Source organism: Semicossyphus pulcher, unplaced genomic scaffold, assembly GCF_022749685.1.
Source record: "Semicossyphus pulcher isolate SPU_LCO1_2020_fin unplaced genomic scaffold, fSemPul1.0.p SCAF_14, whole genome shotgun sequence".
NCBI lineage: Eukaryota > Metazoa > Chordata > Actinopteri > Labriformes > Labridae > Semicossyphus > Semicossyphus pulcher.
The window spans coordinates 31601501-31618988 of NW_027211648.1; the positions used below are offsets into that span (position 1 = coordinate 31601501).

Consider the following 17488-nt stretch of genomic DNA (forward strand, 5'->3'; position numbering starts at 1 on the left):
TTTTAGATTCTCCTGATGTTTCATCTAAAATCTTCAAACCAAACCCCATTCAAAAAACAGTCATTTTAAAGTAGTGTTCTTGTCGTCTTTCAGACAGACCTGACAGAGCATGAACTCAGCCTCTCTACAACCCTGCCTCCTGATGTAGTTCTCTCAGCATCCTCTCAGCCTGTTTATTGTCATTAAGTCTCAGTAACATCTGTTTGTTGTGGCTTCATAGCGCTGTAGTGAGACAGATCTCAGCCCACGTGTGACTTGCTAGATACAGTGAAACTGCCGCTCAGCGGAGACAGATGGACAGGCGCTCCACAGCTGAAACAGAACGCCGGTAGTTGGTGTCCATCAGAGAAATCCTGGTACTGATCCGAGCTAACAGCTCATCACACTGGGCACTGGTCAGCCTGAAGGAGCTGGAAGCAGCAGGAGAGTTCATCAGACACAGCTCAGGAGGAGGAGGGAGGTTAACCAGCTGTGAGAGAGGACAGGAGGTGAACACATGACATGATGTTTGGTTTCTGATTAGCTGGTTCTGTTTAACCAAGTAGAAAAGATCCAGCAGTCGACTTTAAGAAGAGAAATCACATGTTGTTTTTAAAGTTACATTTTTTATATTTTACAAACAGAAAATTCTTTCATCTTTTTTTCCAGCAGCTCGTGACGCCAGCTCTCTGACGTCGGCCGGACGGACGGTCTGAGTTTTTGTCGTTCATCAGTGTTGACTAAATTAGCAAAGAAGAAGTGTGTGTTTGTGTGTCCTTGATTGGCTTGTGAACAACCACACACACACAAAGTGGTTGCCCACCGTCACACACATCTGCATCCTGTGTAATTTGTCACCATCGCATCTCACGCCACCATTGGCTGTTGCCAGGCAATCGGTGTGTCTAACAGACTTTTTCCCATGATAGATGAGCAGGGCTGTTACTATGCCAACAGAGTTTGTTACTTAATTAAAGTGATTCGCATCGCAAGTGGCTGTAGGGCGAGCGAGAGGGAGAGAGAGAGGGAGGGAGGCCATTACACACACACACACACACACACACACAGCGTCCTCAGAGGGATGCTGTTATTGGAGGAGTGACATATTGAGTGGGTCAGGCTGCTGTCCAGGAAACAGCAGAAGAAGAAGAAGAAGGATTCACGCGTCGACGTCTTCACAGCTGATTCAGTTTCTGTCGGCTCCGACAGAAACGCTTTTTACAAACAGACGAGCTGAAGGCCCGGCTGCTCTCGGACCTCACAAACACGCTGCTGCTCTCAGACTGCAGCAGGCCCCTTTTCAAAGGTTCAATGTCCCTCCTCTCTCTCAGTACTGCTGCAGCTGTAGCAGTCCGGGCGGCTGTACCGTGTATCGTAGCGATCGCCGTCTTCGGGCTTTGACCACTCAGTGAGAAAAGAAGAATGGCAGAACAATCTGAGCGTTGCAGCAGCAGCGAGCGGAGTGAGCGGTGAGCGTGTAATCTCCTAATTTGTAGCATCACGGCGTCAGATCGCCGCCTGCTCGCCGCCCTACCTTTACTTATTTCCATAACTTCCTGACAAAACCGTTTTGTCCCGCCTGATTGGGCCTATTTGCATCGGACACCTCTTCTGCATATAGATTGATGGGTTTAATCAGCGAATCAGGGCGAGCGCTCACACATCAATCACTGTCACAGCCTCCGTCTTCTCAGTCAGACTCCTTTTATTTCTTTTGGTCACTCAGTGTTTCTCCTCCTCTCCTGCAGCCCTCCTCATCTGCTCCTCACTTTCATCAGGAGAGGCCTGAGGGGGAGGGAGCGGGGGAGTCCTCTCTACGTCCGCACCCATGTGTTTCAGAGAGCTCTGATGCTGGGTCCCTGCATGCTCTCTGTCCACCTCGTATACATCATGTATTCCATGCTGCTTGTTTCCACGTACGAGTGGCATTTCATGGTTTTCTAACAGTTGTTACGCGTATCCTCAGGAGTTGCACACGCAAACTTATATTTTCAGCAAAAGTGCTCCTCAAATGATCAGATATGATCCCATTAGTTGTGCTAGGCTTGCACTCACTGCTAGCCAAATTGGAGCGAGCTTGCTAGCTAAACAGAGACAGCAGCATGAGCTCGGCAGAACAGCAGTGAAAGTTCACGATAGTCTAATTCATTAATAATGCAATCCTATAAACAACAACCTTATCATGATCATACTTTGTGAACAAACAAACAGATGTAAAACAAACAGACGTCCAACAACAAACAGACGTACAACAACAAACAGACGTCCAAAAACAAACAGATGTCCAACAACAAGCAGACGTCCAACAACAAACAGACGTCCAACAACAAGCAGACGTACAACAACAAACAGACGTCCAACAACAAGCAGACGTACAACAACAAACAGACATCCAACAACAAACAGACGTACAACAACAAACAGACATCCAACAACAAACAGACGTCCAACAACAAACAGACGTCCAACACACAGACGTCCAACACACAGACGTACAACAACAAACAGACGTCCAACAACAAGCAGACGTACAACAACAAACAGACGTACAACAAACAGACGTCCAACACACAGACGTACAACAACAAACAGACGTCCAACAACAAGCAGACGTACAACAACAAACAGACGTACAACAACAAACAGACGTCCAACAACAAGCAGACGTACAACAACAAACAGACGTCCAACAACAAACAGACGTCCAACACACAGACGTCCAACAACAAGCAGACGTACAACAACAAACAGACGTCCAACAACAAACAGACGTACAACAACAAACAGACGTCCAACAACAAGCAGACGTACAACAACAAACAGACGTCCAACAACAAACAGACGTCCAACAACAAACAGACGTACAACAACAAACAGACGTCCAACAAAGAGCAGACGTACAACAACAAACAGAAGTCCAACAACAAACAGACGTACAACAAACAGACGTCCAACAACAAACAGACGTACAACAAACAGACGTCCAACAGACAGACGTACAACAAACAGATGTCAGACAACAAACAGACGTCCAACAACAAACAGATGTACAACAAACAGATGTACAACAAACAGACGTCCAACAAACAGATGTACAACAAACAGATGTACAACAAACAGACGGACAACAAACAGACGGACAACAACAAACAGAAGTCCAACAAACAGACGTACAACAAACAGATGTCCAACAACAAACAGACGTACAACAACAAACAGACGTCCAAAAACAAACAGACGTCCAACAACAAGCAGACGTACAACAACAAACAGACGTCCAACAGCAAGCAGACGTACAACAACAAACAGACATCCAACAACAAACAGACGTCCAACAACAAACAGACGTCCAACACACAGACGTCCAACAACAAACAGACGTCCAACACACAGACGTCCAACAACAAGCAGACGTACAACAACAAACAGACGTCCAACAACAAACAGACGTACAACAAACAGATGTACAACAAACAGATGTACAACAACCAGACATCCAACAAACAGACGTACAACAAACAGACGTACAACAACAAACAGACGTACAACAAACAGATGTACAACAAACAGACGTCCAACAACAAACAGACGTACAACAAACAGACGTACAACAAACAGATGTCAGACAACAAACAGACGTCCAACAACAAACAGACGTCCAACAAACAGACGTACAACAAACAGACGTCCAACAGACAGACGTACAACAAACAGATGTCAGACAACAAACAGACGTCCAACAACAAACAGACGTACAACAAACAGATGTACAACAAACAGATGTACAACAACCAGACATCCAACAAACAGACGTACAACAAACAGACGTACAACAAACAGACGTACAACAACAAACAGACGTACAACAAACAGATGTACAACAAACAGACGTCCAACAACAAACAGACGTACAACAAACAGACGTACAACAAACAGATGTCAGACAACAAACAGACGTCCAACAACAAACAGACGTACAACAAACAGATGTACAACAAACAGACGTCCAACAAACAGACGTACAACAAACAGACGTACAACAACAAGCAGACGTCCAACAACAAACAGACGTCCAACAACAAACAGACGTACAACAAACAGACGTACAACAAACAGAAGTCCAACAACAAACAGACGTACAACAAACAGAAGTCCAACAAACAGACGTACAACAAACAGACGTACAACAACAAGCAGACGTCCAACAACAAACAGACGTCCAACAACAAACAGACGTCCAACAAACAGACGTACAACAAACAGACGTCCAACAAACAGAAGTCCAACAACAAACAGAAGTCCAACAAACAGACGTACAACAAACAGACGTACAACAACAAGCAGACGTCCAACAACAAACAGACGTCCAACAACAAACAGACGTCCAACAAACAGATGTACAACAAACAGATGTACAACAAACAGAAGTCCAACAAACAGACGTACAACAAACAGACGGACAACAACAAACAGAAGTCCAACAAACAGACGTCCAACAAACAGACGTACAACAACAAACAGACGTACAACAAACAGACGTACAACAAACAGATGTACAACAAACAGAAGTCCAACAAACAGACGTACAACAAACAGACGTACAACAAACAGACGGACAACAACAAACAGAAGTCCAACAAACAGAAGTCCAACAAACAGACGTCCAACAAACAGACGTACAACAACAAACAGACGTACAACTAACAGATGTACAACAAACAGACGTACAACAACAAACAGACGTCCAACAAACAGACATACAACAAACAGACGTCCAACAAGCAGACGTACAACAAACAGACGTACAACAAACAGACGTACAACAACAAACAGACGTATAACAAACAGACGTACAACAAACAGACGTCCAACAACAAACAGACGTACAACAAACATACGTCCAACAAACGGACGTACAACAAACAGACGTCCAACAACAAACAGACGTACAAAAAACAGACGTACAACAAACGGACGTACAACAAACAGACGTACAACAAACAGATGTACAACAAACAGACGTACAACAAACAGACGTACAAAAAACAGACGTACAACAAACATACGTCCAACAAACGGACGTACAACAAACAGACGTACAACAACAAACAGACGTACAACAAAAAGACGTCCAACAACAAACAGACGTACAACAAGCAGACATACAACAAACAGATGTCAGACAACAAACAGACGTCCAACAACAAACAGATGTACAACAACAAACAGACGTACAACAACAAACAGACGTACAACAACAAACAGACGTCCAACAACAAACAGATGTACAACAAACAGATGTACACAGCACACTGTGTGCACACCTCTCTGTGGGTGAGACAAAGAGGGAGGAGGGGTGTATCCCCATCCCTACACATACATGAACATGTATTAATGTACGTGTATTCATGGTGGCTGTGGGGATACAAGTGTGTTTGTGTGTGTGTGTGTGTGTGTGTGTGTGTGTGTGTGTTTGTACAACAAACAGATGTCCAACAACAAACAGATGTACAACAAACAGATGTACAACAAACAGACGTACAACAAACAGACGTCCAACAACAAACAGACGTACAACAAACAGACGTCCAACAACAAACAGATGTACAACAAACATACGTCCAACAAGCAGACGTACAACAAACAGATGTACAACAAACATACGTCCAACAAGCAGACGTACAACAAACAGATGTACAACAAACAGACGTCCAACAACAAACAGATGTACAACAAACATACGTCCAACAAGCAGACGTACAACAAACAGATGTACAACAAACATACGTCCAACAAGCAGACGTACAACAAACAGATGTACAACAAACATACGTCCAACAAGCAGATGTACAACAAACATACGTCCAACAAGCAGACGTACAACAAACATACGTCCAACAAACATACGTCCAACAAGCAGATGTACAACAAACATACGTCCAACAAGCAGACGTACAACAAACAGATGTACAACAAACAGAAGTCCAACAACAAACAGATGTACAACAAACATACGTCCAACAAGCAGATGTACAACAAACATACGTCCAACAAACGGACGTACAACAAACAGACGTCCAACAACAAACAGACGTACAACAAACAGACGTCCAACAAACGGACGTACAACAACAAACAGACGTACAACAAACAGACGTACAACAGCAAACAGACGTACAACAAACAGACGTACAACAAACAGACGTCCAACAAACAGACGTCCAACAACAAACAGACGTACAACAAACAGACGTACAACAAACAGACGTACAACAGCAAACAGACGTACAACAAACAAACGTACAACAAACAGACGTACAACAAACAGACGTCCAACAACAAACAGACGTACAACAAACGGACGTACAACAAACAGACGTACAACAAACAGATGTACAACAAACAGACGTACAACAAACAGACGTACAACAAACAGACGTACAACAAACGGACGTACAAGAAACAGACTTACAACAAACAGATGTACAACAAACAGACGTACAACAAACAGACGTCCAACAAACAGACGTACAACAAACATACGTCCAACAAACGGACGTACAACAAACAGACGTCCAACAACAAACAGATGTACAACAAACATACGTCCAATAGACAGACGTACAACAACAAACAGACGTCCAACAAACAGACGTACAACAACAAACAGACGTCCAACAAACAGACGTCCAACAACAAACAGACGTACAACAAACAGATGTCAGACAACAAACAGACGTACAACAAACATACGTCCAATAGACAGACGTACAACAAACAGATGTCAGACAACAAACAGACGTACAACAAACATACGTCCAATAGACAGACGTACAACAACAAACAGACGTACAACAAGCAGACGTACAACAACAAACAGATGTCAGACAACAAACAGATGTCAGACAACAAACAGACGTCCAACAACAAACAGACGTACAACAAACAGACGTACAACAAACAAATGTCACACAACAAACATACGTCCAACAAACAGACGTACAACAAACAGACGTACAACAACAAACAGACGTACAACAAACAGACGTCCAACAGCAAACAGACGTACAACAACAAACAGACGTACAACAAACAGATGTACAACAAACAGACGTACAACAAACAGACGTCCAACAAGAAACAGACGTACAACAAACAGACGTACAACAAACATACGTCCAACAAACGGACGTACAACAAACATACGTCCAACAAACAGACGTACAACAAACAGACGTACAACAACAAACAGACGTACAACAAACAGACGTCCAACAACAAACAGACGTACAACAACAAACAGACGTACAACAAACAGACGTACAACAACAAACAGACGTACAACAACAAACAGATGTACAACAAACAGGTCCAGCAGCTCATCAGCCTCCCATCAGAGGAGATCAATCGTGTATCAGTGTATAAAAGCAAAGATGGTATCATGAGTGGACAGAATCCAACGTTTTACTGACTTTGAGACACTTCTGATCACACAGCACACTGTGTGCACACCTCTCTGTGGGTGAGACAAAGAGGGAGGAGGGGTGTTTCCCCGTCCCTACACATACATGAACATGTATTAATGTACGTGTATTCATGGGGGCTGTGGGGATACAAGTGTGTGTGTGTGTGTGTGTGTGTGTGTGTGTGTGTGTGTGTGTGTGTGTGTGTTTGCGTGTGTGTGTGTGTGTGTGTTTGTGTGTGTGTGTGTGTGTGTGCGTGTGTGTGTGTGTGTGTGTGGATGCAGGAATGAGCAGGCTGGACGTCCGGGCTCTGGGGACCGACGGCCCGGCTCAAACCCTCCACATGAAGAGCAGCTCATTAAAACCCTCTCTGATGTAGATGGATGTGTCTGCAGCTAGCACAGGTGCATGCTGGGTAACTATGACAGCACTCGGGTCAAATCTTGTCTGAGTTACACAGGCTGCCTGTAGCATTTAAATACTGTAGTTATTGAAGGTCAGTTTCAGGTGTTTCCAGGTAAAACAAGCAGCTGGTTTGAGCTGTGAACAAGCCCCCGTACACAGACACAGACACACTCAGAGAGAAGCTGTGAACACGGTGAAGTGAGCAGAGTCTCGAAGTGTTTAGAACTGTGACAAACTGCAGAGAACAAAGAGTTGAGTTTGTGTCTGTTGTTCTTCACTCAGTCATGTGAGGCTGTTTCCTGGTGGAGTTTTTCTGGCGTGGCGTTAAACATGTTTATTTAGGTTTATAGTTATATCAAGATAATACGTGATTACACTGTGCAAACTTACCATGTATGTAGCGCTTTCCCACTATCACTTACAGTCAGATACAGCGCCCTGGGTTCTGTGACTCAAACAACACCCTGTAATTACACCTGGTACTCCTTTAATTGCAGGTCCTGATTTAACACTGATCTCAAATTAAAGTATGAATGAGTCATTTTAAACTACAACCTTATAAGTGTGAACCCTCTGCTTTAATCACTAACAAAGAGGAAAATGATATGAATTGGTAACATTTATTTACCAAAGGTGCCACCTCCAGAGGTCGGCTATTTCAGGGCGTGAAGAAGTCCAACAAACAAAATACACAAGCTCCTCTTTCCTCGTTGGATAATGAAATGAGATGACAGACGAGTACTCCTTAAACCGGACAAAAACACTTTGTTACCACAACACTTAGGTGAAAAATCAAACCTTTACCTGAAAGGAAATACAACACAACTTTAAGCTGACTTGAAATAATTACCAGCTATTTCTTCTGTTACCACAATAACACACTTAGAATCTATGGAAAACATCTCAATGTACTTATTTAAGTTGGCCCACAGCTAAAAGAAGACTAAAGCCGGCAATAAACAAACAAAACAAACCCCCGTTGCAGGCCTGAATGCAGATTGAGAGCGATGTGTGGTTGGTACCTTACAGCAGTGGTGTCTTCACTCGCCTGAGCAGTGCAGCAGTGGGTCACTCACCCCGTGGCTAACAGTTCAACAGTCTCCTCTCTCCGATGGCCGACGACAGTCCCACCTCAGAGCTGAAGAAGAAGAACGGCTGGTCTCCCTTGAATCCAGAGGTGCACATGTGCTTTTCCGGTCACACGTGGCGCTATCTGGCGTCCAAGTCCATACAGCCGATGCTTTCATGCCGTTACCGAGCAGGTTAACAACTAGCTAAGCAGCAGATGAGTAGTCGTTCTAAAACTTCTAAAGCACAGTCGACCAAAACTTACAGCAGTTTAACACACTTTTAACAAAGGAGTCAGACTATACTGCTAGACACGTTAAACCTGATACTCAGCTTACTTTTGTAGCTAGTCGCTACATTAGAAGGAAACACACACACTCACTGCGGCGCTGCAGGTTCACACATTCGGCTCTCTCTGTTAGTCCTGCCCCTTTACCAATCACAACATTAGAAAGGTGATGTCTCTCTACCTTGACCAATCTAAGGCAGATAAGCACATAAGCATCATAGTCTGTCACACCCCTTGTGGTGGGGACAGAGTCTACTATAGTAACAACTGTAGAGTTTGTACTGATATGCACATTTTGACTATTGAATTTACCCAGGGGCTATATGTAATAACAATCATTTGTCTTATTATAACGTGAAACGTATCAGGTTGTAACCTGACACTGATATGTTTGATTTCCTGGTGAATAAATGTTTGTATATATTTGTCTTTGGAGTCAGTTCTTTTATCTACTGACACTGAAAGACTACCTGCCGTACTCCTCGATACACCTACAGTGAATTCATGTTCAGACTGAAGCTGAGAGACTGAAGCTGTGAGACAGACAGAAGCTGTGAGACAGACTGAAGCTGAGAGACTGAAGCTGTGAGACAGACTGAAGCTGAGAGACTGAAGCTGAGAGACAGACTAAAGCTGTGAGACAGACTGAAGCTGTGAGACAGACTGAAGCTGAGAGACTGAAGCTGTGAGACAGACTGAAGCTGAGAGACTGAAGCTGAGAGACAGACTAAAGCTGTGAGACAGACTGAAGCTGAGAGACTGAAGCTGTGAGACAGACTGAAGCTGAAAGACTGAAGCTGAGAGACAGACTGAAGCTGAGAGACAGACTGAAGCTGTGAGACAGATTGAAGCTGAGCGACTGAAGCTGAGAGACAGACTGAAGCAGAAAGACTGAAGCTGAGAGACAGACTGAAGCTGAAAGACTGAAGCTGTGAGACAGACTGAAGCTGTGAGACAGACTGAAGCTGAGAGACTGAAGCTGAGAGACAGACTGAAGCTGAAAGACTGAAGCTGAGAGACAGACTGAAGCTGTGAGACAGATTGAAGCTGAGCGACTGAAGCTGAGAGACAGACTGAAGCAGAAAGACTGAAGCTGAGAGACAGACTGAAGCTGAAAGACTGAAGCTGAGAGACAGACTGAAGCTGAAAGACTGAAGCTGTGAGACAGACTGAAGCTGTGAGACAGACTGAAGCTGAGAGACTGAAGCTGAGAGACAGACTGAAGCTGAAAGACTGAAGCTGAGAGACAGACTGAAGCTGAAAGACTGAAGCTGAGAGACAGACTGAAGCTGTGAGACAGATTGAAGCTGAGCGACTGAAGCTGAGAGACTGAAGCTGAGAGACAGACTGAAGCTGTGAGACAGACTGAAGCTGAGAGACTGAAGCTGAGAGACAGACTGAAGCTAAGGGGCAGACTGAAGCTGAGAGACTGAAGCTGTGAGACAGATTGAAGCTGAGAGACAGACTGAAGCTGTGAGACAGACTGAAGCTGTGAGACAGATTGAAGCTGAGCGACTGAAGCTGAGAGACTGAAGCTGTGAGACAGACTGAAGCTGAGAGACTGAAGCTGAGAGACAGACTGAAGCTGTGAGACAGACTGAAGCTGAGAGACTGAAGCTGTGAGACAGATTGAAGCCGAGAGAGACTGAAGCTGAGAGACTGAAGCTGTGAGACAGACTGAAGCTGTGAGACAGACTGAAGCTGAGAGACTGAAGCTGAGAGACAGACTGAAGCTGTGAGACAGACTGAAGCTGAGAGACTGAAGCTGTGAGACAGATTGAAGCCGAGAGAGACTGAAGCTGAGAGACTGAAGCTGTGAGACAGACTGAAGCTGAGAGACTGAAGCTGAGAGACAGATTGAAGCCAAGAGAGACTGAAGCTGAGAGACTGAAGCTGAGAGACAGACTGAAGCTGTGAGACAGACTGGAGCTGAGAGACAGACTGAAGCTGAGAGACAGACTGAAGCTGAGAGACTGAAGCTGAGAGAGACTGAGGCTGAGAGACTGAAGCTGAGAGACAGACTGAAGCTGTGAGACAGACTGAAGCTGAGAGACAGACTGAAGCTGAGAGACTGAAGCTGAGAGAGACTGAGGCTGAGAGACTGAAGCTGAGAGACAGACTGAAGCTGAGAGAGACTGAGGCTGAGAGACTGACGTGTCCTCGGTCTAAAGTCAGTGTGATAACATCATGTGTCAGTGAATGTGTTTCATGCAGCAGGTTCTCATCTTCAGTCAAGTTCATGCGGAGCTGCAGGCTTTATGTTTACGTGTCACACTCGTCCTCTGAAAACAGTGTCTGTGGCCCTGCTCGTGAAATAATGACGACACTGTAAATGTTGAGCTGTGAGCAGAAAGACAGGTCAGAGAGAGAGACGGTTCTCTCAGCCTGTTATGACGTGCACGCAGCTTACCACACATCAGCTACGACACATCAGCTACAACACATCAGCTACGACACATGTACAGCAGTAAGAGATGCTGCGTGACGCTTTTTACAGTCACACATTCAGCCAGCATCATGTTGCACACACACACACACACACACATACACACACAGTAGCAGCGTTTTGAGGAACAAATGTGGTGTGTGAGTTTGAGGGGACATAAATGATGAAGGTGTGTAAATGGATGCTATTCTCTGGTCACCCTCCTCATCCTCTGAATTATGAAGGAAACACTTTGGAAATATAAACCAATCAAACATTCATGCTGAGAAACCTCCTGACAACGGCCCTGTGAAACCCACCCACAACGCGAGTGTGTGTGTGTGTGTGTGTGTGTGTGTGTGTGTTTGTGTGTGTGTGTTTGCCAATTAGAGCAGAAGCTGACCCTCCTGTAAATATTTAAATGGGCGTCACATATCGTGAACATGAAGCAGCCAGGCGTGCGGCTGAACTCTGCAGAGGTCACAGACTTTACACACACTCCACACGTCTGCAGAGGAGGATCACCGGACACACACGCACACACACACACACACACACACACACACACACACACACACACACACACAGCAGCTAATGAAAGATAACAGGAGAACTTCAAATATCTGTCGACCCTTTAATATAAAGAAGCAGAGGACAGTAAACCTGCAGGCCCACACAGGTGCAGGTCCAGGTCCAGGGTTTCTGTGGTCAGAAGGTGCGTCCGTCCCCTCCAGCTGCACCCACAGGTCCTTTCCTCCCGTCTCCTCCTGCAGGCTGAGGCCTCTCAGAGTCCCACTGAATCTCTCCCCGAGGTGTCACTTAAGAGCAAACCCTGACAAATGTGTCCTCCAGATGTGGAGCATCTTTAACACGCTGCACTTTACACCACAGCTCCCTCAGCAGCAGACTCCTGGTCTGCCTCCTATCGGCCTCTTCTTCTGCTCTCGTGCAAACATAAACAGTTTTCTGCAGGTGTTAAAGTCTGCATCTCAGTCGCTCTGATGCCTCAGTTCTGTGTGAAGTCTGTGTAAACAAAGCATAAAGGATGTTAAAGTTGAGTCTCACTGAACGTCCTCTGAAATCTGAGTGAAAATAAACTTTTGTTACTTTTAGAAAAACAGAGAAACCTCATGCTGCAGTTTTTGCTGACTTCTGTCTGGCTCCGCCCACAATGACTGGTCATGTGACAATGAGTGTAGCTCAGCTTTATTAATTTAAGTCGTCTGAGTCATAATCAGAGAATGATTCTTGTAAACTGATGCTGAGTTATGCTTTGTTATCCACATCATAGTTAGCAGTTAGCACAGAATGCTACGTTAGCTGAGATGCCCCTATTTGTTGTCAGTGCAGTGCTGCATGATGCTCTGTAGTGTTAGCTGCTGCTGTATTATTACAACACTAAACTCCCCCTGCAAACACTCAGCACCCACAACCTTCAATACAGCCTCACCTGCTTGAAGTGAAGTGAACACCTGACAACTCCTATCTACTCTCCACACCTGCAGCTGTCGCTACCTGTCCACAGAAGATGCTAATGCTAGTTGTTATGCTAACAATTTCATACTTTTTTATACGTTTATTATTATTATTATTATTATTATTATTATTGTTCTGCACATAAGACCATGAGTGACACAGCAGGCTGAGTTGGGAGAGACCTGGGGGCCTACACTACGAAGCAGGATTTGTGGTTATCGAGGTAACTTCAGGGTTAACTCCGAGTTTTCAGCACTACGAAGGTGGTTTGTAAAATATGCCGATCATCTGACGGCAGACTCGCCCGTGTTGACATTGGTCGTTTGCTCCAACAACGGCCCTTTAAAGCAGATCAGAAGAAGAGAGCCTGGGCATTCGAAGTACACCCCCCTGTTATACATCATATGTGTGTGGAGATAGAGCTGATGTGTGTGAAATGTGGAAAGCATGAGGTGTGTGTGTGTGTGTGTGTGTGTGTGTGTGTGTGTGTGTGTGTGTGTAGGTGTGTGTGTGTGTGGTTAGGCTTGATCAGTATCAGATCTGCTGTTGGCTAACGTCCTCTTTGTGGTGTCAGCAGGTGACAACTTTGTGTGTGTGTGTCTGTCAGTGTGTGTGTGTGTGTGTGTGTGTGTGTGTGTGTGTGTTGGGGGTGTAAGGTGCTGATTAGGGTTAACTTTGCTAACTGGGACTCGAGGTGTGAAAACAAATCTGATGATTGTGGCCAGAGTGAGCGGCGTGGATGTTTCGTAAACGTCGGTTGGAAGCGGCTGACGGGGTGAAGAGTCGTTAAATAAAAAGTGTGGCGCTCTGAAGCGGCTCACACACGTAACTGTTAAAGTGGAGCATCATTAGTCACTGACCTGTTTCACACCTCGGACCGATCACACAGGAAGTGAGCAGGAAGACGTGTGACGAGAGGTTCAGGGCCCGACGTGGGAGTCAGTTAATCTAAAACCTCTAAAACTGCAGCTGTTTAATGAGACATTACAGAGGAGCTGTGGGGAGAGCAGATCTGTGGTAACTCCCCGTATTCACACACAGGCATGTGGGCCAGCAGGTCTTCATTGTGTTACAGCTGCATTGTGGATCTACTGTTGTCTGTAGACAACCTAACACACAGAGCTGTTCATGTGCGAAGATTGCAGTTGTTGTTTTCATGTCTTCTTCTGTCGTTTCCTGTAGACAGCGTGCACGTTCTCTGAAGGGAAGCTGACAGTGTAGAGAGCAGTGTGTTGAGATGTGAATCAGAAGGTGTGCTCCCTGTGTCTTAGGCCATGTCCACACCTGCGCAGGTATCCTTCTTTACGTAGCTTTCGTCCACACAAACGATCTGATCTTTTGTAAAACTCCGGCCAGGGTGAAGACTTGTAGAAACTCCGTTTCCATGGTGACGTGTAGACGGGGTGTAGGTGGTGTTTTTGGCTCGTGTCGTCAGGCTGTGCGCCATGATCTCCTTCGTCTGTCACTAATGAGGCGACAGACGTGACATAAACAGTGATGCTGAACAGGACTGTGTACATGTTTACACATGTATGTACAGGTACTCATCCACTTTATTGAGGAACAGAGACGTGGGTTATATCGCCGCCTGTTGCTGTGGCGTTCTCATGACAGCGTTTCTGTTGTGTTTTTGCGTTTTTGTGTGGACGGAGTAAAACACCCGTGTACATGTAGACATGGCCTAAAGGGGTACTCAGTTAAACCTGAAAGAGGTCCAGTTAGAGATCATCATGTCTGACCTGCGTTATGATTCAGTAACATACATTTATACATTCTGAACGTCTGTCAAATCAAATCAAGAAAATACAATTAGGCTACATAGTTTTTACAACAACACTTATTATAACTTTTATACAGAGCTCTCATAATTTAACAATAATAAAAATGAATACTTCAATATTGGAAAGGAAATATAGTGTGTGTTTGTGTGTTGGGGGGTCTGGGGGGGTTTGAGTGTCAGAACCTTTATTTCCTGTATTTTTGGTTTATTTTATGCCCCAGGTTGTGATGGAAGTGTCTTTATTTGTAAATGAAAACAAATAATATAATGTCTGGTACTACTGGTAGTATAATGTTGTCCATGCAGAAACCAAATGAAAGAGAGAGACAGCTTTACCTCTTCACTTAGGCTGCTGTCTCTCTGCCTCCGGACAGAATTATCAACATTTGACCATAACAGGAGGATTCACTTCATAATTTATTTCATGTTTGCCAAATTTTATTACATGTTTGTTCTGAAATGCAGTTGCATTAGACTTTTTGTCATGGTGAGTCATGGTGAGTGTTAAAACAGACGATAACTATGAAATGAATAACATTTAAACGCACTGTACACTGACGGACTGCTGGAGAGAGCGAGAGCGAGGGGGAGAGAGAGAGGGCACATACCGGTACATATAAGAGCAGAACTGTGGAAATAAGAGGAAAACTAGTCATGATGATGAAGCCTGATGTAGCTCTGTGTAACTCTCAGGTTTATCAATGAAGTGTTTGAACTAAACTGCAGCCTGGAGTCTCTGTTAACAGAGACAGACGGAGTGACAGTGTCAGACAATGTCCACGTTTAATAATCGCCACGGTGACGGAACATGTTCGAGTCTGTCCAGTCTTAAAAGCTCGGTTTTCTCTACTGCTCTCATTTTAGAGCACGCCATGTCTACTTTTCCCTAACTCACTTATTTTCTCCCACTGTGTCTCTGTAACTCTCCTGTCGGCTGGCTCTGCAGTCTGTATCTGTATTCTCACACACCCACTGTATACACAAAACTGTATACAGGGCCGGGTACGGAGACGACGGCAGTTGGGTCCGGATCCGGACCGCGGTCCGCCGTTTGGGGATCGCTGGCCTAAGGGACAGAGCCCCTGAGGTTCAGCGTGTGTGTGTGTGTGTGGCAGTTGCGCGTGTTTGTGCGTGTGTGTGAGCATGTAGAGCTGTGGTTCTGTGCGAGCTCTTTCAGGATGCAGTAGCGTGTAGCGTGTGTCATATATGTGATGATGTAGAGGGCTGAATGGAGTTATTGACAGGCAGCTTCCATTCACAGCTGCGGTGTGGAGCTGCTCCCTGCACGCTCGGGCCTTTGTTGTGCCGAGTGTCAGGATGCTGTGCGCGCGTGACCTTGCTCTTGAGCATGAAGAGCTGTTTGCTTGATTTCTCCAGAAGTCATCCATTCAATGGCCTCAGCTTTTGTTTTACCTGAAGCTTTGCAGCAGTGCGTTTGCATCGAGGCTCACGGTCATGTTCGCTGTCGTAAATTACCGCGGCGAGGAGCGAGAGAGAAAGAGGAGCTCATCAAAGAGCATTCCTCCTCCATTCTTCCAGCCAAGGTTCCTCCAATCAGAGCGTCAGGAACAAAGGAAGTGATGAACAAAGCAGGCTCGGGTCTCCAACACGACCACGCGTGTGCAGGAACGTGACTGATTCTGGTCTTAGCGCATTACCACCTCGTCTCAGTATTTATAGCAGAGGCTAATTTCCCCTCCTCATGTTAGCTGCTCTCACTAAAGGTGTGATGCACAAGCACACACAACACATCAGGTCTGATCCTGTCACGCTCCCTCCCGGTGACAGACCGTGTGCTATTGTCACCACTGCACTGGTTTACACCTGAGCCTGATGTGAAGGGTGAGTGTCGCTTTCACGAGCAGAGGGCAGCACGTACGGCTCATTAGCAGGTACAACAGGTGAGGTGTGAGCGTGCAAGCGCTCCCTGCGGTCCACCTTCCTCTGCTTCAGTGAAGAAGCTGCAAAGAAGAGCTGGCAGCCGTGTCAGCACACACCTGCAGAGATCCACATCCGCTCTGAGACAAACAAGCTGGAGAACAAGAACAGTGACGGATGAGGAGGAGTGATTGTCACAGTCAGTATTGAACACTGTGAGAGCTTAGCAGCTGCTGGACGGACGTAGAGAACCATCTGACACTGAGTGGAAGCTGTATGAACATTCACTGAAGCATGGTGACGATGTTGGTCCTTTTTTAAGCATTACTTCAGTCGCTTCTGGACTTTTCCTGTTCCACAATCAAGGTTTCCAAACAACAATACAAGAACAGCCAAAATAACAATAAATATACTCGTGTTATATATATATCTTTAACATGACCTATGCCTGAAGCTTTTATTCCATCACTTCTGTCTTCTGACTCTGGAACATGAACAGTCAGCAGGACGCGTCCAGCGCTCAGACACAGCTACAGAGCAGGTTTCACTGCAGTCTGAGGACGCTTCATGAGGAGTGGAGAGGAAATAGTTAACCCCAGAAACACACTGACACACACTGACGCACACACAGAGACGGAGCGGTGTCCCTGGAGAGGGTCCTACAAACCTTTCAGCCCCTGTGTTCACGTTGGGAGGCTTCTGTGTTGTCACTGTCTGTTCGAGTC

General features: G+C 45.3%; 1 protein-coding gene across 1 annotated transcript; it reads left to right on the forward strand.

The window, feature by feature from the left end:
* The first annotated feature begins 4983 nt into the window (after window positions 1–4983).
* Window positions 4984–16944, forward strand: LOC138590782 (probable serine/threonine-protein kinase clkA). Its single transcript, XM_069661138.1, has 3 exons — window positions 4984–5313; window positions 5516–6168; window positions 16839–16944. Exons 1-3 carry the CDS (start codon window positions 4984–4986, stop codon window positions 16942–16944), a joined length of 1089 nt encoding a protein of 362 aa, XP_069517239.1.
* Window positions 16945–17488: the final 544 nt, after the last annotated feature.